The sequence below is a fragment of the Schistosoma mansoni genome, chromosome 4, assembly GCF_000237925.1.
Source record: "Schistosoma mansoni strain Puerto Rico chromosome 4, complete genome".
Classification (NCBI taxonomy): domain Eukaryota; kingdom Metazoa; phylum Platyhelminthes; class Trematoda; order Strigeidida; family Schistosomatidae; genus Schistosoma; species Schistosoma mansoni.
The window spans coordinates 8493390-8514162 of NC_031498.1; the positions used below are offsets into that span (position 1 = coordinate 8493390).

Genomic DNA, 20773 nt, shown 5'->3' on the forward strand with positions numbered 1-20773 from the left:
TACCGGAAATTTGAAAGCTGGCCCACATCACACCAATTTTCAAAGGAGGTCGACGCAGTGAACCCTCAAGCTACAGACCAGTGGCCCTTCTCTCCATACCTTCCAAAATTATGGAATCTCTAATATACGACGGTTTACTAGAATACTTATCATCCTCAAAGTTCTTCTCACCTTAACAGCACGGTTTCAGAAAAGGTCATTCTTGTATGACCAACCTGCTGACTGCGGTGGATAGATGGGCAACCATCCTTGATTGCAAGGGGAAGGTTGACGTCATCTACCTGGACTTCTCAAAAGCTTTTGATAGGGTCAACCATATATGTCTTATCAAGAAGCTTGGACGTGTGTATAAAACCCCCTTTGATTGATTGGCTCTCTTCATATTTAGAAAACCGACACTTTAAGGTCAGGGTTAACTTCACTCTCTCTCAGGCTATGGAATGTCCTAGTGGGGTCCCCCAGGGCTCAATACTAGGACCTCTTCTCTTCTTGATTTATATTAACGATCTTCCTCGACAAGTTTCATCTGACTTATTGCTTTTTGCTGATGATGTGAAACTTTGGAGAGAGATACGTAATCATAATGATATACTAGTTCTTCAGGAGGATCTGACCCGACTTCAAAGTTGGGCAGACGACAACGGTCTTACCTTCAACACTTCAAAGTGCAAGGTAGTCCATCTGAGACATGTTGCAGACTATAGTTATAACTTAGGTAACTCCCCTCTAGAAGTTTCCCAAGTTGAAAAAGATTTAGGAGTGTTGGTACCCTATGACCTGAAATCGTATGCGAACTGTGACAAAAAAGCCTCTCAAGCAAACCTTGCACTGGTAACATTGAAGCGCATTTTTGGCCAGTTTGACGGTAGAACCTTCCATATAATCTTCAACAGTTTTATTCGTCCCCATTTAGAGTACGGAAACATAGTATTTCCTCCCTCCCTCCAAAAGGATAAGGACACTCTGGAACGTATACAACGTCGAGCCACGAAATCAGTTCGGGGACTCAAATTCAAACCTTATGAAGAGCGCCTCAAATCACTTAACCTTTACCCGTTAGAGTACAGGCGTCTTAGAGGTGACCTTCTTATGACTTACAGTATCCTTAATACTTCTGGTCATCCCCTTAAACATCTTCTTAAGCTTAGTCATAACACTAACCTGAGAGGTAACACCCAGAAATTGGAGACCCTACATAGCAGAACAGGCTGCAGACACAACTTCTACTCCGTTAGAGTTGTCAAGTGCTGGAATTCGCTGCCGACTGAGCTAGTTCAAGCGACCTTCCAGGGGTCCTTTAAGAGGAAACTTGACTTATTCGTAAGGACTAAGGATAACATATTATTATGATTTACCAAATTCTTTTTTTTCCTCTATTATCGTTCATATACCTAGGTTTTTGCCTGGAGGTATTGGTGATCCACTGCTACTAGACACGGAAGCCCGTTAAGCGAAAGCTTCTTCTATTCCGTCCTCAACCATTTGAACCATTTACAGCTACACGGTAAATCATAATATGATGTTATCCTTATCATTTACCAATTCATCAACACATTTGAGGGTTCTCAAAACATTCAAATGTGTTCGAATATGACCAGGAGGAAATGAATTGTTCTGTACTAATTCTATAGACAATTGTTAGTTTGATGATCGTTAAGCTGCTGTTTCAAGGTTAAGTCTGGGCTTGTGCGGAGCATATGAAATTAAACGGTACGATTTTGGGATATCACATGGGATAAGACTTTAACGTAGACAACCTTCAAACGGCGTTAAAGTGACCTTGAAGGTTCGTCCATTTGCTAGGGTTAAGAAAGGATCCCGAATCGTTGTTACAGATTAGTATTTAGAGTCAGGAGTTAGGGTTAGGATCCTAACCATATCTTCTAACTCCGATTCCAATGGTAATTAGTGTTTCCATATCGAAGTGATATCAGATAAAGTGACAAAACGGTATATAATCACATAGATAAACGAACTTTAAGCAAAAATCTAGGTCACACTGCCCTCCATTTCATTGGTTTCTCCATACATTATACCCTTACTTCAGATTGTTTTAGTTTTGCTTATTTGTTATTGGTAGTGTTTATTAAGTGCTTTGACCGTTAACTATAATCTGTTTCTTGCTGGTTTCTGAATTGTGGGCCCAATTATCCCATCACACTTCACACCCTTTTCATGCTATCTCATCACAGAACGTACCTTATTGATGGATGCAGTTCTACCGAAGGCTGAACATTGAACTCATATGTGTGCCGCAAAGCTGTTCGTTAGGTCATCTGTAGTTGGTTTGTTCTTTGGATTCTTTCCCCTAAGACTCGTAAGCCGACTTTTTTAATTATTAAGCTGACTATTAATTCAGTAGTAATGTATGCTTTTCGAATGATGGTGGAATTTACTGTCAACTAGTGTTAACATTTACAGGGGAAATGTATAAAAGTAGGGTTTAACCATTCTAGAGTAAAATAATTAGATAAAAATGCGTTTATCTACGTTTTTGAGATTTTAGTTGTTCTTTTGAACCATGTGGATGAGTCATACGGAGTAAAGACTTGTTAAGTTTCATATATATTTTCGTTTTGAAAGTAAGGCGTATAAACCTTAATGGCTTAAAAATTATGTTCATTTATCACAAATTATCGAGATACAGTTTTCGAGTGACATTGACGTAAATTGAGTTGTTGGGAAACGGTCATACGCAAATTAAAGTAAAGGATATGCAGTTGATGTAGTTGCTCCTATATACATCGTTGTTCGCAATTCAACGCTTCACTTGGGTGTTCCTTGGGGATGAGATCTGGGATATAAGTAGAAATGAACTCACTGAACTGTCTACTAACATGCTAGTTATCCTGCATACATGTTTGCATGTTGGAAAAGTATTTGAAGATATTAGTACTCTGAAATCACAGATCTTGTATCGATTTCGAGAGGACTGTATACTAAAGGTTCCGGAAATAATGTGTACTCAGTTAACCCACGAAAATAACCAATTTATTCTGTGAACTATAATTGTACGCTTAATTCTGCTTATCTGTTGCTTTAACTACTGAATCTTCATTCAAAATGCAGATTATAATGGCGTTGATAGAACGAATGAGTATTCTTGGAATTCGAAGTTTTGGACAGGAAACATCTCAAAAAATTGAATTTTTTACACCTGTCACTTTAATTCTTGGTCAGAACGGAACGGGAAAAACGGTTAGTTACTAGTCTAATGTTTTAGTTTGCCACTTTTATTTAGACTTAATACATTGAAAAATAATATATCTGCTGATCGCCATTTAGACTGTTCGAAAGTATAAGTAGCTCTCCCCCTCTGTAATAGTTTGTTTCCTGTTTTTAAGGTTCCCATTTTTAGTACACATATATTCACCTTTATTTAACCTTGTCATCTATGGCGAAGACGAGATATCCGTCTATCAACTAAAGGACGAATATACTGCGCAGCAGTTCGCTCTGTCCTACTTATCGACTGGGATTCGCGAGATGAGAGCAATCGATGGTTAGAGACCTTGAATGACATGGCTCAAAATCGTTTGCAATGGCCAAGGCGCATCCACTCTTTGTGTTCTATCAAATTCTAATCTTCTGAATTCTTCATGTCTCTTTTTTCTCTCTCCAAATTTCCTTCACTGGATTATACTCCTTTAATAACATCTTCAAACCCTAGTCTTTCACACTAATGCTTATACTCTTATTACTTCTATCACTGGGATTTGAATCGACAGTTGTATCTCTGTGCTAATGTGGTATGGCAACTCGAACGAAGTTCTACGTTGTGACTGACTTTACGGCCGCAAAACGTGGCCATTAGGAGTAGAAGATACTCGTAAGTTACTAGTATTTGACCACAGATGCCTTAGAAATATTGCTCGCATCTGCTGGGATCACCGGGTAAGTAATAGTGAGGTTAGACACAGGGTATTAGGGAATGATGGTAAATCAGTTGATTAGATCATGAATCTTTATCGACTGAGGTGGTTGGGGTACGTGCATGTATGCCTGAACACCGATTACCACGACGCGCTACGCTGCCTAGTATTGGCGATGGTTGGAAGAGAGTTAGGGGCGGCCAAACCAAAACGTGGCATCAGAGCTTGAAGTCATTAACTTCTAGTCTTAGCCATGTTGGTGGATGCAGACTACTTGATTGGAGTCCTCGTGACTATCGTAACCAATCGTTGGAGACTGTGGGTGACATGGCTCAGAATCGATCACAATGGCGCAGGTGTATACACCTTTAAACCGTGAGATTACTTTGTACCCTTCTTTCTACGAACTAATTCTTCATCTCTGTATCACATCCTTATATGCAATTTTTTCTTATTTATTACTACCATTAAATTAACTACACCTATAAATTTGTTCATCTTGTGCAAATGAGGTGTGGCAACTTGGACCGATGCATATATGTGTCTGATCCTACGTTGTAACTGACTGACTCATGGAATCAATGCGGTAACTCAAGCTAAGGCGTCCGACTTTCGGGTACTAAGTTTTAGGTTCGAATCACACCCACCCTACTTCCGCTTGAGGAACCAGGTATTATTATTAGTCCCCATACCTGGTGTGGCTCATACTCAGGTGCCCGGGGAATGAGTTAACTATTTTATGTGAAAAAACTCACTTGCTGACCTATAATACTCGACGTGGTTCTGTTTAGTGAAGACGCTGACAAAATCCAGTCTTCTAATCTCCTTAAGCAACAGTGCTAACATGTTTGGAATTTGATTCTATCCCTCTCAATGCAAAATATTTCAGGAATGTAGGTATCATTACCAAGTTTTGATTTGATAATTTTTGAATAAATTGAGCATTGGGTAGATTGTTATTAATAAATAAAATATTTGTAATATCCCAATGAGTAGAAAAATTAGATTCTCTGACGTGTCGTGACTCAGTGTAAGCCATTTCTTCAGAGATTTTATTCTCTGGGATATTACAAATATGTTATTTATTTATTTCAGGAATGGTTTGCGTCAACACTTGAACTAATGATAGGAAGTGGGGTATTTCGGCGGATCGACCACTCCACTTACCGTAGAAGACTTATCATGATTGGTGGGTTTGTGTCATGTCACGGATTCAGAAGTCTTATTTGACTTTTACCAACTTGCTCCACTTGTGAGGTATGCGAGATGTCCGTCTGCCGACTAGAGGACTAGTTAACTAAGCAGTAATTTGGCCTGTTCTATTTTATGGGTATGGAACACAGCCATTAAAAACAAAGGATATTCGTAGGTTACTGGTATTCAAACGTAGGTGTTTCAAAGCAGTCCTCGTGTATGTTGGTACCACTGAGTGAGCAATTCTGATGAGAGGCATAGGGTGCTATGTAAAGATGACAAACGGGTTGATGAGGTAGTGAACGTTCATCAAATTAGTGGTTGGGACATGCATTACGTATATCCAACCACCGCCTACCTCGATTGTCGATATATCTGACCTAGGAGTGGGGTGGGAAAAATTAAGGGACAGCCAAATCAAAACATGGCATCAGTCTATGAAGTCATCAACTGTTGGGCTGAGCCATCTAGGTAGGTGCAGATCACGTAATTGTGGTCCGGGCGATTGACATAACCAGTGGTTGGAGATGTTTTATGACAGCTCAGAATCGACTGGAGTTTCGTAGACGCATCCAATCTTTGTTTCCTCTTGTATCCTCATTCCCAAAATCCCACTTTTTTATACCTATTCTTTTCTACTATTTTTGGTAGTTACCATTACTAAAACCGTGTGGTTTAGCTTGGTAATTTCATTTCGCCATGCCAATATGGTGCGGTACCTTGAACCACTGCATATATGAGTCAGGTTCTAACTTGGATACGAATGATTGACCACACGTGTTTATTTTAAGATATATATTCGTTCCCTACAAATGCTGCACACCAGTAGTTAATTACTTACTGCTGTTACCTCTCGTGAAAAGTAAGCTACTGATCAGGAATCTCCAACTAACTCCGTCCTAGGCTTTTCTTTCTCATTGTTTCCTACTGTCATTCACTCTTAATGGTTGCCTCCAATTCGTGACACAATGTTATATTTCATCTGGCTCTTTCCATTTTGTTTCCAGGATTCCAAGTTACGGCTTGCTTTTTTACGCAGTTTGAATATTTCTGCACTGTGTCCTATCCACCTTTAACGTCTTTTCCTAATCTCTTCATCTGGAAGCTGGTTTGTCCTTTGCCACAGTAGGTCTTTGTTGATGGTATCCAGCCAACGGCCATTGAGTATCTTGCGTAGACAACTGTTTATAAACACTTGTATCTTTTTGATGATGCTTGTAATAGTTATCTGTTTCAGCTCCATTCTATAAAACTCGACGTTTGTATTGACAATTCTGACTCTGGTGCTGGCTGACAGTTTTTCTGGGTTCTATATGTTCTCCAACTGTAGAAATGCTGTCCCTACTTTTCCGACCCGTGCTTTCGCATCTGTATCAGGTCCTCCTTGTTTATCAATGATACTGCCCGCGTACGTAAAACTTTCCACCTCTTCCAGAATTTTTCCATCGAATGTGATCGGGTTGGTGTTCTCTGTGTTGTACTTGAAGATCTTGCTTTTTCCCTTGTGTATGTTGAGGCCTACTGATACAGAGGCTGCTGCTACAATGACTGTCTTCACTTGCATTTGCTGGTGTGTATAGGATTGAAGAGCTAGATCATTTCCCAAATCCAAATCGTCTAGCCGCATCCAAACTGTCCACTCTATTCCGTGCTTCCCCCCGAGATGTTAAGGTCTTTATAATCCAGTGAACCATCAGAAGGAAAAGAGCAAGAGTAAGCAGCTTTTTCTGACACTGGTCTTCATTTGGAACTCATCTGTCAACTGCCCTCCATGCACGACTTTGCACTGTAGTCCTTTGTAAGAATTCTGTATAATGATAACAATTACCCCATGAGGTTCTCTTATCCATGCTGTCAAATGCTTTCTCATCGTCATGGAAGTTGGTGTATGATAATGAGTTCCGTTCAACTGAATGTTAAGCAGTGATCCGTAGTGTCGCGATTCGGTCTGTTCACGACTGCTCTTCAAGGAATCCAGTTTGTTGATCTCAAAATTTGACGTCTACTGAGTCCTTCATTCGGTTCACCAACACTGGTACTGATAGTAGTGTGATGCCTTTGTAGTTCGCATGCATGCCGAAACCTTTCTTTGGTGTCTTGATAAGGTATCTTTCTTTCCAGCCTGTCAGCACTTGTTCTTCCTCCCAAATCTTTTTGAAGAAAATGTGGAGCATCTTTGCAGTTACCTCTGTGTCTAACTTCAGTGTTTTAGCTGGTATACTGTCAGATCCTGCTGCTTTCCCACTCTTGATTTGTCTGACTGCCATATTGATCCCTTTGGTGGAGTGACAGCTATAGGAAGGTATGTATGTGCCACTTCGATGTCCGGTCGGCTCAGTGGGGCTGGTCTATTCAAGAGTTCTTCATAATGTTCTATCCACTTGTTCCTATGTTCTTGAACCTCAGTGATTGGCTTGCCTTCTTTGTTCTTGACTAGTCGCTCTTGCTTTCCATATTTTCCTGCTAGCTCCTTGGTTTTGTCATATAGTTGTCTCAAACCCCCTTGTCTTACTGCTTTTTGCTGTCTTTGCTAGGTCTTCTACATATTTCTGTCTGTCAGCTCTATTGCTCCTCTTCACTTGTTTGTTTGCTTCTGTGTATTTGGCTATGAATTGTCTTTTTCTGCTCTTGTTTGCATGTTGTTAATTTCTGTCTTCTTGTCCTTCCTTTCTTGAATCTTGTCCGGGGTATCATTTGAAATCCACTCTTTGTGCTAGTGCTTTTTTCGACCCAGCGCCTCCTGTCATCTTGAAGTTATTGCTTCTTTAATTCTTTTCCAGTTGTTCGCCATAGTTTCCTCTTCTTTGAGTTGATCTTGTAAGGCTTGGAATTGATTACTGAGAGCTATCTCGAACTCGTTGGATTTTCTAGTATCTCGAAGAAACGCTGTATTATACTTTATAGTGTTGTTTCTTCAGTTTTCTAGTCCTTCTTTAGCTTCGGTTTCGTCTTGGCCACAACCAGATTATTGTTCGAAGCTATATTAGCTCTTCTATTTGTTCCCACATCTCCTATGGACTTTCTGAACTTTTTATTCGATCAAATGTGGTCGATCTCGTTTCCCCCAGTGTTGTCCTTTGAAACCCATGTAATTTTGTGCATGAGTTTGTGGGAGAATATTGTGTCACCTATAACTATTTTGTTGAAAGCACATAAATTTGCAAACTGGTCACCACTTTCTTTTGTTTCTCCCACATCATGTCGTTTTATAATATATTTGTACCTGATGTCCATACCGACCTTTGCGTTTATGTCTCTCGCCAAAATGGTCAGGTCTTTTCTTAGACACTTCTCTATGATCTACTGTAGCCTCTCATAAAACTGATCTTTTTCGTTTTCATTGCTATCATTAGTAGGCACATAACACTGGGCAACATTCATTGTAATCCCCTCCTTTTTTTGAAGGATGCTTTGATGATTCTAGATCCATGAGGTTCCCATTCTGTAAGTGCATTTCATACTACTTTTAGTTCTAAAAGTTGACGTAGGGACAAGATTCTTCGAGACTATTTATCATTTTCTCCTTGATCTACCGACCGTTATTCAGTTCACAGTTAAATAGGTTCAAGTGGATTTGTCACTGCCACAGGACTTCAGAATTATTCTCAGTTTGGAAAAGTGGTTCACTTTGGTTTGATACACGTATAATATTACTAATCCTTACAAAAGCGCATATTGAAGCCGACTGTATTAAACTACTTAGTTGTTAAGTTGTAGCAAAAGTCATTAAGTATTCATAATTCACCTTATCATCGCGTCTTACAGCAATATGATAAAAAGATTTAGAGCCGAAACCTTATCAAAGGATTAAGTATACAAATAAAATACTTCATTAACGCAAATCTTATGGGTTATATAAATTAAAGCTGATATAATAAGTGCGAAACATTGTTCGAATTCGCAATTATCGTTCGTACCGTTGAAAAATTATTTTCCTACTGGCTACACAATAACTTGTTGAACTAATTGGATTAATCAAAATTAACCTGAGGAATAGGGTGGGGGTAAACCAATTCTAATTCTAGTTGCTGAGGTTCTCAGCGCAGAATCAACTATTTTGTTAATATGCCTAACTATTCGTCGTTCTTCTTCCTGGGAATACTCCTGCTACAGACGTTCTTTGTAAGAGATTATAAATACCATTCAAAGAATGATGATTTCTGACCTAAAGTTTCCCTATCGTTTCAGACAATATGCTTGACTTATTTCGACACCGTATAATTCATTTATTTTAATCTAATTTAAAGCGTTTTTCTGCGAACTGTCAGCAGTATTTTTATCATATGAAAATCAAAGGTCAAGGAAAGATGATCGGAATAATAAAATGATATCTGGTGTATTATATTTAATAGTTGATTTGATAACTAACTGCCTTGCACCTTAGTGATTTTAATTTTTTCTATGTCATCATTCGCTCTCAAAATAAATCCAAAAACATCTGTAGGGAATAAATAATCCCTTAATTGTTTTACAGATGCTTTTAATGTATCTATGGCCCAAATTATAATTTATTAGAAAGTCTCCATTAATCATACCAGAAATATTATGTTTCAGACTGTCATCGAGTGTTTGAAATATTCAGCAACCGGAGAACTACCTCCTGGATCGAAAACTGGATGTTCATTTATCCATGATCCTAGGGTAAGTGTCTACCACTACCAGTTCCTTATTAAAGTAACTCAATCCTTGTTCGTTATTTATCATGCCAATGGTTTTTTGATAATTTACATTCATTATAAAATGTCCTTACTTTACTTTTCATTACTACATATTCTAGTACTTGCTAAATTTTGTGCTCGAACTTATTAATTTTCTTCCAAAGTATTTAATAAAAAATTCAGCTCTGATTCGTTGTTGACCGAAATTCCATGGTTGATTTTTGTATTTATGTCTGTTTGTTAAGGTGGCTAAATTTGTTTGTTGAGAGCCTAAAGATAAAATATCGTTTAATTGGCTTATTCAATACCACGAGTTCGTTATAACAGATTTGTCTTACCAGTCCAAAAAGTAAGACACATCAAGTATTCATATATTGTAGCTTGTTCTTAATAGATTTTCATCTTTTCTGTAACCTTGGCAACGAAATCCAGGCTCATGGTAGTTATGGCTTGTAAATATTCGAAACCCTCATTATTTGAACGAAGTTGTAGTGAAACAGTCCGGATACACTATGTAGACTGTAATTGAAACTGATCTCATGAAATTATATGTCATTCTCGTTCCCCAATTTGTGTTGAGATGATCATAACGCTAATTATATCCCAAATTTTGTATCATTTATCGTTTCTAATTCGTCTAAACAAAACGTTGAATCCTTAATCTGTTTTACTGATTTATCATATTGGATTATGCGTTGATCTAGTTAAAATATCTTCAGTGTTGGAATGTTTTTGTTAATTTCGGTATATTAGCGAATACTCTAATCTCAGGATTAATATATTCCTTGGTGGTCACCACATAGAAACATACGATCGTTGAAGTAACTATAGTAAGAAGACACTTATTCATTGGAAATGGGATAGAAAGGTTCTCATATTTTTTGAACCCACTGATTTAGTTGTATCGTAATATTTATTTATTTATTTGGATACACAAATATTGGTAAAAGAAGGCACCAGATACATATGTGCCACACAAAAATTGTCATTTCACTTAATTGTGTGGGGGCTATGATAATGCCCGGGTGCCCAGACCGAAGCAGATGGTTTCCTTAGGGTGCCACACCCCAAGCCTTTGACCTAAAGGTCTGATCCACAAGGCAGTGGAGCATCGTGAGGAGATGCAGTCTCATGGCAGCCGGTGACCAATGATTGATTCACACGCCATTTGTTCCTTCAGGACCCTGGAGCTCATGTGCACCATTGGTTCTAAATCAGCGTTTTCCACACACCCCTAGTTGGACTTCCCGTGTCCACCAACCCGATTGAAGCGCCGGACATTTTCTTTTCGTCTTCTCAATTTCGTAAGCAACACCCTTGGTGCGAGAAAACAGTGAGTAGGACTTCCCTGACAGACTGTATACGCTTGGCCGTGTGAAAGCATTTCGAGAGGGAGAGCTGACTCTCCCCACTCTCGGCCGTAGCAGGGCCTTTGCGGGCACAAAATGATTAATAAAAGGTACCTGATGAGAATAATCAAATAGACCATTGTTATTACTGGGATTAACTACTATATATATGCCAGAGCTATATATTTAATATGCACCTTCTCTGTCCCTGACAATGCGCGTATACATTATTTTTCCGGTTAGTCAAATAATAAGTAGTATTCATTCTTCAAAGATCAGGAAGCTCATTTTTAAATAATCATTATTTCTGGGTTTATATATGGAATGTGTGGTAGTCATCTCGCCTGATATTATTTTTAACATCTAAGGGCTACTTTAAAATTTATGGTTGCCTATTATTTCTCAACTTTCTACGGAATAAATAGCTATGAAATGATTATTAATTTCATGAAAGGTATGTCTTATTTATCATAACGTTTTTATTAATTAATCATGAAATATCATACTTATAGAGAAATGTGTTACTCGCCTAATTTAATTCACTATAATTAACGAACAAAGTATATATGATGACTGTAATCTATTAATCTTTTACGATTTTCTCACTTAGATAACACAAGAAAGTGAAGTGAAAGCCAAGGTTACTCTTCAAATTCGTGATGTTAAAGGTTGTCCTATGGTTGTTTCCCGAGCACTTATGGCAACACAGCGTGATAAAGTAAGATTTTCTCTCTATACTTCTGTAAATAGTTCAGATCTATTATTAATACACACAAACTTCTATTTGATATTTCTTAAATCTCTATTCTTTTTCAAAATCATCCTGTTATTAGATTGTAAAGTCGATGGGTCAGTGATTTTCGCGTCGTGATAAATATCTCGCTTTTCCTTATTAATTGTCATATAGCACAACATTTACATAAAACTTGAACTTTTTCACCGAATGTTTCAAACCCCAAACATCCTAGTTATGCCAAGAATGGTGAGAATTCTCTTTCTTCTGTTTGACCTGCTCTCATTCTTCCACTTGTGTTTTCAGCTTCTTACAGTGATGTTATGCTTACCATTCGTACGAATTAGCACTGCTTTTACGATTGAGACGAGAAATAGACTTCCGGCATTTGAAATAGCTCGGTGGATACGACATTGTCTCACTATCTTGTGACCTTTAGATCAAATGTTCGGGAAGTTGTCTCCTAATCAAACCACCTACTTCTATTTGAGTGTCCTACTGTAGTGAACGAGAACACACAGGTGACGAGACAGCCAAATGTATACCAAATTACAGAATGTCTTGGTAAAATATAAGAACCATACACCGGCACCGGTTCCTTAGCATCAAATTGCATTGTGTTCGGAATGCCAGATCTCCGGAAATCACTTGGTAAACGTTTCATTTCTGTAGTTTTATTTTGGGAGTTTGAATTTCTCACCTCCGCGCAAGAAGCGCCCACTTTTACCTTCAGCTTATATTTCCCATTTGGAAGGAGCTTAAATGTTATTCTTCCGTTTCCTCTTTTAGTAGGCTGTTTTGTGACATTTTCCAAGGAGATTTTTGCACTGTATATATATGCATGAGTTGTGTGCTTGTTCGTTCGTGCTTCTGACTGCTTTTGGAATATACATTTCCCTCGGTTGAGTCTGGTCTTCTCTCTCTAGTTAGCAGGGCTGTGGCTCAGTGGAATAGTTCAGCTTGTCCTGTTGTAGTGTTACTTTCATTCCGTTCTCTGGTTTAGGCAACATCATAATCTCTTCAAGCGTATCATCAAGTACCGGAGTGGAAGGAGGTAGTACCAACTATTTGGATCCCTATTGACAATCTTTTATGTGCTGTTAGGTTAAAATGTTCAATCAGAGCGAGTAGGAACGCTGAAAATAACGGCTTTTCACAAACCCAGACTACGCGCGGATGAATTATAGCACCAGTACAAAAAATTAATTCTAACACTTTAGGTGATCTCCGTAAGGCGCATCTGACAGACATTTTGGAGCTAAATAGGGGCTGAAATGCACATGTTGGAGACAGAGTTGGGTTGTCTGGATGACCGATTCGGACTCGGTGGTCCCGGCGTATATGGCTAGGATACCTTCTAGAGCTTTGTATAGATCACAACCAGTTTCTGCATAACACCAACTTCCGGCCCAGTTATCGCCAATGTGCTGTGTGTTGTCCTCCTTCTATAACCAAATGTTGTAATCAAGTCGACCACATTATTATTAACTATTAATGGGGTGTATAAGACCACCACTCTTCCTAAAGTGCCTTTGTGGATTCTGGTCATCGCGTTGTTTTCTCAGAGCTTTTCTTGGGTTTTGATGATCAACAAATGTCTCGTCCTAAACGGATTAAAATAAGCTAATTGGCTGCAGCTTTTATTGAAACCAAAAATGAAACCGAGCTAGTTTGACCCAAAATATGGGAAATTTTTCTAATCTAAAATAGATATGATGCTCCTAGGCAAACCGGTCGTTTTTTACATAACAACGTTAGGAAACTGTATTCAAATAAATGAAACAGTATAGTAGGATAAAGGTCAACGTTATTATTGGAGTCGGAAAACAGAAATTCAATAAGAAATCAATACATCAAAAAGAAAATTATTTCACCTTAATTACAAGAAGTACTGTTGTCGCCTTCGCATTGTGTGGTTTTTATTTCCATTCTGCTAGTTAATCATCTATTCGTTATTTTTCTTTGCCATGCAATATTTCTTTAAGATTTTTTGAAGGGGAAGAGAAGATAAATCTGATAAATACTTTAGCGTCATTTAAAATCTTTTACTATTATTAGCTAGTGGCTTTCGCTACTAAGCAAACTGTTCCAAAATAATTTACACATGACATTTCATGGGGTTCGGGCTATATCAAAAATTAGATAAGATTGAAAATGTGAACCGCTATACTTTGACTTATCGATCCAATATAATTGTATTCTGTAGTGGGTGAATCTGAAACTAGTATGAAACTCTTGCTCATTATTTCTTGGTTATGGATTGTTCGTCAAATGACGCCACTTTGTATTGAACATTACCTTCATAGTATCTGAAATCCTTTCGAAGGTCATTTTAACTAATTAGCCCAATTTTTTGTTTAGTTCTCCCAAGTCTCTGTTCTTTCTTTTGTTGTTTAGTTTTTATTGCACTGTCTTAAATTACGTCATCTTAGACGATTGTACTGTTATGCTGGATTTCACGTTGTTCCAATGGATCGGTCAAGAGCATTTAACATGCAATTGCCAAACAGAAGTTGTTTCGGCTTTGGTGATTCCGATCATTACTTAATAGATCCAATATATTTGCTTTATAAGTTGTGATTGACTTCTTTTGTGGCTTATGGTATTTGGTGTATATGCCTTACGTTAACGCTGCCTAAATTTGCACTCTGAATACTTTCTAGGAACTCTACTGGTTTTAAACATTTGTTACTTGCTTAGTGTAACTTAAGCTGCTTTTGATACTTTTCTCGATTCCCACTTGTTTACTCCGCGCTTCACAGTAGGTTTGCACAACATTTCAATATGTTAACTCCTGATCCTACCATGCCTGAAGTAAAACGCGTAGTTCTTTCTGTGAACTTTTTAGTTGGAAAAACATATGCAAAGTAGTTTGTATTCAGTTGGATACAAGTTTCAATGCTTGTTTAAGAACTAGCGTCAAACTGACGAAGACTGATTAGTCGTAAATATACTTCATAATTAAAAATTAAAATTATGAGAAAACTCTTTACAGCCAAATGGTTGATTGTTTCAGTAGTGTTGTTTGTTACACGCTGAATGTAATTGTAATATCAACCGTTTTTTTCTAAGTATAATAAAGTACTTTCTTCATATTCGCTCAATAGACAAAGCAAGGGACTTTAAAAACTCTGGATGGATCAATAAAACGTCAGTACCCAGATGGACGTGTCACAAGTGTCAGCCTACGATGTACTGACCTAGATCAGGAAGTAAGCCTTATTTTCGTTTCTTAGTGAGCACCGTAAAGTTCCTTTTTTTCTTAAATTATTTTGTGACAGCTTTTGATATTGGATTGGTTATTTCACTTTTAAGTAGTCATGTTTAGATAAAGCTAATTGTGACCTAACATATTCAACTGTGGTGTTGACCGCTTCACTTATCTCAAGAGTCTCATCAGCCCTTGTGGTCTGGTATGTGACGAAATCTTAGCACTGATACAGAAAGCTCGTCTAGCTTTCGCCAACTTGCGTCATTTATGGCGTAGGCGAGATATCCGTCTGGCAACCAAACGACGGGTTTACTGTGCAGCATTTCGTTCCGTCCTACTTTATGGCAGTGAAACATGGCCGATAAGAGTAGAGGATATTCGTAGGCTGCTAGTATTCGATCATAGGTGTCTTCGAAGCATTGCCCGTATATCCTGGGACCACCAGGTAAGTAATGAAGTTGTTAGGAAACGGGTACTAGGTGAGGATGGCAATCGATTGTTAGAGACCTTGAATGACATGGCTCAAAATCGTTTGCAATGGCCAAGGCGCATCCACTCTTTGTGTTCTATCAAATTCTAATCTTCTGAATTCTTCATGTCTCTTTTTTCTCTCTCCAAATTTCTTTCACTGGATTATACTTCTTTAATAACATCTTCAAACCCTAGTCTTTCACACTAATGCTTATACTCTTATTACTTCTATCACTGGGATTTGAATCGACAGTTGTATCTCTGTGCTAATGTGGTATAGCAACTCGAACTGATGTACGTACGTACGTACGAAGTTCTACGTTGTGACTGACTATTCAACTGTGTAACGCTGTGGTTACTATTTGTAGGTTTATAAATTCGTGGTGAAAAACAAGTATGGCTGTATTTTCTGTCTCGAAAAAAGATAACATTGTTAATACAACCAAAATTGTGAAATATTGAAATATGGCAGAGTTTTTATTCATGGAAAGAAGAATTTCCCATTTCAGAAGTATGAAAGTAAAATTACTCAAGAATAGTCATTAAATAACACTAGCTAGGAGAACTTATGCTAGGAAGTAACAAGACAGTCAGCTGTAGCCTACGGTTATGAAATATATCTCCCAATACTGCACTATGTACATCCTCAAAGTGATGTTACCACTGAGTCCACAACATAAAATATGGGTTTGATTTCTAGATAGGAAAGTGCTAGGTCAACTAATGAAGTTCAGAATTGGCACGCTAAATGCAGTCTACGCTGTTTTATTCAATAATATTTGTGCTTGTCAACATATTTCTGTGGTTGTGACTAGGTTCTAAACTAATGGTTCGGTTTTTTATTTTTCGAAATTTGGTTAGATGGTTACAAGTTTGGGTGTATCAAAAGCTGTCTTGGAAAATGTTATCTTTTGCCACCAAGAAGATTCTAACTGGTCAGTTCCTATCTTTTAATGTGGCTTTGTTTGTTTTGCACTTATAATATCAGCTATTCTAATCCATATATCGGTAATATTTTAAGTATTCCTTTTTGGACGTGGTTACTTGTTGCTACAGCACTACCTTCGTTCATTGGGTTACGGCTTCGAGTCTCTTATTCCCAACTAAAAAAAGATATAACTATTCAGTTTTCACACTCTAACCCGTGTGACTGAACATGAATTTCGTTAGTCATGCATGGTTTCTTGTTCCAGACAACTAATCAACTATTTTGCGTGAATGCTAATAATAATATGTGACTTGGTAGGCTTCGTTATGTAAAGTGGAATTCAAACAGGCGTCTATGCTATTGAAGTTCAATTGTTCTAGCTATCGTAGGTGTGAAAATAACCATATTCACTGAACTGGAAAGAAACTCTGTAATGTCTATCGAAAACGTCTCTGAACACGTTACTTTACCGATGACTTGTCTCCTAAAATAACCTGGTCATTTAAAGGTTTGTGTTTTTACGCCGAATAATAACAGTAAGTAATGCTGCGGTGAAAGCTTTCATTCAATGACATCATGAAGTATATTAAGGATATAACTCCTTAAGTCTCTTATTCCGCGATCCTATTTATTGTGTCAATTAAATGTGGAATAGCTAACCCTAAAACCTATTAAATATATTTTACATTTTGCAATAGTCCTTAACTGGCAACTTAAGTTGTACTGCAATTCACTATGTGTTGTTATACAATTTCCTGTATCCTTCATTATAGGCCTTTACAAGAAGCGAAATCGGTAAAACAACGTTTCGACGATTTATTTGCTTCATCACGTTATGTGAAAGCACTGGATGCTATTCGGAAATGTAAACAAGACAATGTTAGTTATAAAACTTAGTAGCATTCAAAATTTTTCTTTAAATAATACGTGGTCAAGAGCTATATTTTTGATTTGAATTATGATGTCATTTTGGTTTAGGTATTTTACAAAAGGTTGTTCTTAACTTTCGACGCACTTCATCACAAGTATTCATAGTTTTAAAATTTAAGTGTTCATGAGATTCTTTAACAGTCTCTGATCTGATCAATAATATCAAGTTTTGCTCGATCGATATTCCTACGTATATCGTAATCTTCTGTTTCTTCTCAGACATTTTTAGAGGAGCCTAATGGCTCGATTTTTATATAAGTTCTCATCTGAAAATTGTAATCTTAACCTTACATTGCAAATACGACGGACATCTTACCATAATATAGCTTTTCAGAGTCGTTCTGTTTCTCAATGTCGAATCTTTCATTCAACGAAGTCATGTTCATTTTTATGTAAAAAGTAAAACAAAGTTACAGCAGGATAGCCATTGGCTTCTATTCTGAACCATGTCTAATGACGTCTTAAGCCACTGTATTGTACCATCCCTAGCAGTTCAAACAGGGAATCGTGAAGGAACAACATAATCCATTCCTTTGTAGCGTTTTTTCCTACCATAACACCATGTCATACACTAACCACCTCTCCACTTTTTCAACCAGCCTCAGCGTCAACAAATAGTGCACGATGTGAAATTGTGTGTGATGACATTCGTAAGACATGTCCAAGCCACCGAAGTCGATGTTTCAATATACTGACATAAGTTGGATTATCGTCGCTGTACCCGAACACATGATGTCGAACCTCGGCATTACTAACATGGTGTTGCCACTGGATGTCAACGGTCCTTCAGAGACAACGGTGATCAAACACAGCGTTGTCTAACATCCTCAACTCGAAGAGGCCAAATCTCAAAAGCATGGAGAAAACTACTCTCACCGACGCGTTATAGATCCGACCTTTTACAGCCAGACTGACATCACGAAGGCACCAAAAATTACCCAGGTTGGCATAAGCTACTCTGACTTTCACTATACGTGAATTGATCTCACCACTTACGCCACCACCAGCACTTATGCAACTACCCAGATACACGAACTTCTCGACTACTTCTATCTGCTTACTGCCCAGGGTGAGTGCAGGGTCAGAGTCCTACCAGTCTTTTAAAAGTACTTTGCACTTGGAAGGCTCAAAGTACATACCATACCTACGAACACTAATTCTCAACTGATTAAGTGCGGATTGCATGGCATGGGGATTATTGCACAATAAGACAATATCATCCGCATACTCAAGGTTGAAAGTGTTTCTCCAGGCAACAGATCCACACCACCATTACCTACATCCATCGGAACTGTTTCCCGAACGTTATAGATAGCAAGGTTGAAGAGGAATGGTGAGATTGGACAACCCCGTCCAACTAATTGAAAGCAGTCCTGATGTCAAGAAACTATGATTGTTGGTCTGTAATAAGTATTACGGTGTTCTAACATTTGGCGGAGGGTGAAGATATGATCAAAACATCCTCGATGAGGACGAAAACCAGCCTGCTCCTCACGATTCAATCTTTCTTGTGTTTTGAACAATTTACGAAATGTGACGGGAACCAATAATTTGGACGCAATCGGAAGTACAACCATACCCCGGCAATTGTTGGACATGTGACGTGAACCCTTTTTAAAGATAGGAACAACTAACGACTCACCTTATGATGTTGGAACACTCTCTAGGTGCCAGACCTTTGTTAACAACTCAGTCAGTTCCACAGCCGAAAAGACGCCAGTGACTCAGACAAGTTGAAAGAGCTTCCGAAAATTGCTAGACCCATATGCTACTTCCAACTCGTTAGTATGCTCTGACTGCCAGGCTTCTCGGTCCTTGCACAATTTCATTACGAAACAACATCTGTATACATAAATTGTGGTTAAATGTGCGAATTCCTATGGCTTCAGCTATATGTAGGAGACGGGATCGAACTCCGTTGGGAAATGATGGAAGTACACCGTAGATCACTCGGAATGATTCCAATTTATCTACATTATGACAACTATCAATTAGATGTGCCAAGATAGAACTGCGTATTGTTTTTATCTCACCCCCCCCTATCTCATGGTATTCAGCGTATTCTAAATTTACAATATTGTCAGTGTTACCTATTCAAATAAGTTCTCAAAGGTCAGTGTTCAGGCCTAGATGGTTCGATCTATTTGCTTGATTGCATATAGTGTTTAACATATTGGCCGAAACTGTTAATAATCATTTCATTTGATTTTGTCGTGATTATCATATGTACTAAATGGGATTAAAGAGAATATTTTTTTTAGTTGTATAATTACAATGGCTACAAACCACCGTTCACATGATTACGGCCGGAATAGGTTTTTTATTAGTGTATTTTATTTACTAATAAATGATTTTTCAACCTTCAGGTTACATCTACTTCAGTTTCAATGGTAGTGGTAATTTAGTTAACCGTCACAATCTCCGTCCAGTTCATATTTTAATATATGTTGATAAAGGGTTATGACAACTTGAACCGATGTACTTACGTACCAGGTTTTATGTTGGTACTAACTGACTGACTTAATGTATACATAATTGTTAGGTTATTTAATTAAACTTATTTAACTGCTTTTTTACGTCTCGTTTTTCAAATTTCCCAATCTCCAGTAATAAAATTTCTCTTATCATATTGTTTTTATAATATCAGGAAATCATCTCTCAATCACCGCTTAAAAAAACATATTCAGCTTATTGTCTTTTGTTTTACTGAACTTCAATTTAGACAAGTTGAATAAATAAATAAACATGTTATTCTTCTTAACTGAATAACACCTAACTAATGTTAGTTATTACCTAGTTTTACATTGTATTTTATGTTTCTTTCTTATAATGAACTAATTAATACAATTATTATTCCATTACATTTAATTTCTTACTAATTTCTCTTTTTATAGGATGGTAATGTTAAATTATATAAAACTGAATTGAAACATTTAACCAAAAATCGTGATGAAGCTTTAAAAGTAAATCATTTTTATCAGAAGGTGTTTTTGTGGAGATTTCAGTATTTTCATAGTTGAAAGCGTGAGACCACCAAGGAAAACCTGGTGGTCTAGCTTCAATTGACTCACGCTTTCAACTATGAAAATACTAAATCATTTTTATGTTTAAATTTTATGTTTAAATTTGTACAAATTGTTTGGTGATAAGAGGTTGAAAGACGAATTATTCTCATAATATTTTATAGTGAAAATCTAACGTCCATGTAAACATATATTGTATTTGTTTTCAATTAGTTTTATAGTAGTTCAGATTTCCAGATGACGATGAAAATGTTAGTTTAATCTGTCTTTCAAATTATAGGTATCAATACCAAGGTTTGATTTGATAGTTTCAAATAAATTGAGCATTGGGTTAGAAGTTAGTAATAAATATATCCCAATGAGTAGGAGAATGGTACTTCTGATGTTTCGTGACTTAATGTAAG

At 37.4% G+C, this 20773-nt stretch overlaps 1 protein-coding gene across 1 annotated transcript in view; it reads left to right on the forward strand.

Annotated features, from left to right (window-relative positions):
• Positions 1–3075: 3075 nt before the first annotated feature.
• The window catches only part of Smp_127050 (putative dna repair protein RAD50), a gene marked incomplete at both ends in the record, with an annotated part of 55695 nt that continues 37997 nt past the window's right edge, over positions 3076–20773 (forward strand). The window contains 7 exons of the mRNA XM_018796721.1: positions 3076–3198; positions 9621–9707; positions 11684–11791; positions 14914–15018; positions 16350–16423; positions 17190–17295; positions 20241–20244. Of these exons, the coding sequence (XP_018651834.1) occupies positions 3076–3198; positions 9621–9707; positions 11684–11791; positions 14914–15018; positions 16350–16423; positions 17190–17295; positions 20241–20244 (607 nt within the window). The remainder of the gene's footprint in view (positions 3199–9620; positions 9708–11683; positions 11792–14913; positions 15019–16349; positions 16424–17189; positions 17296–20240; positions 20245–20773) is intronic.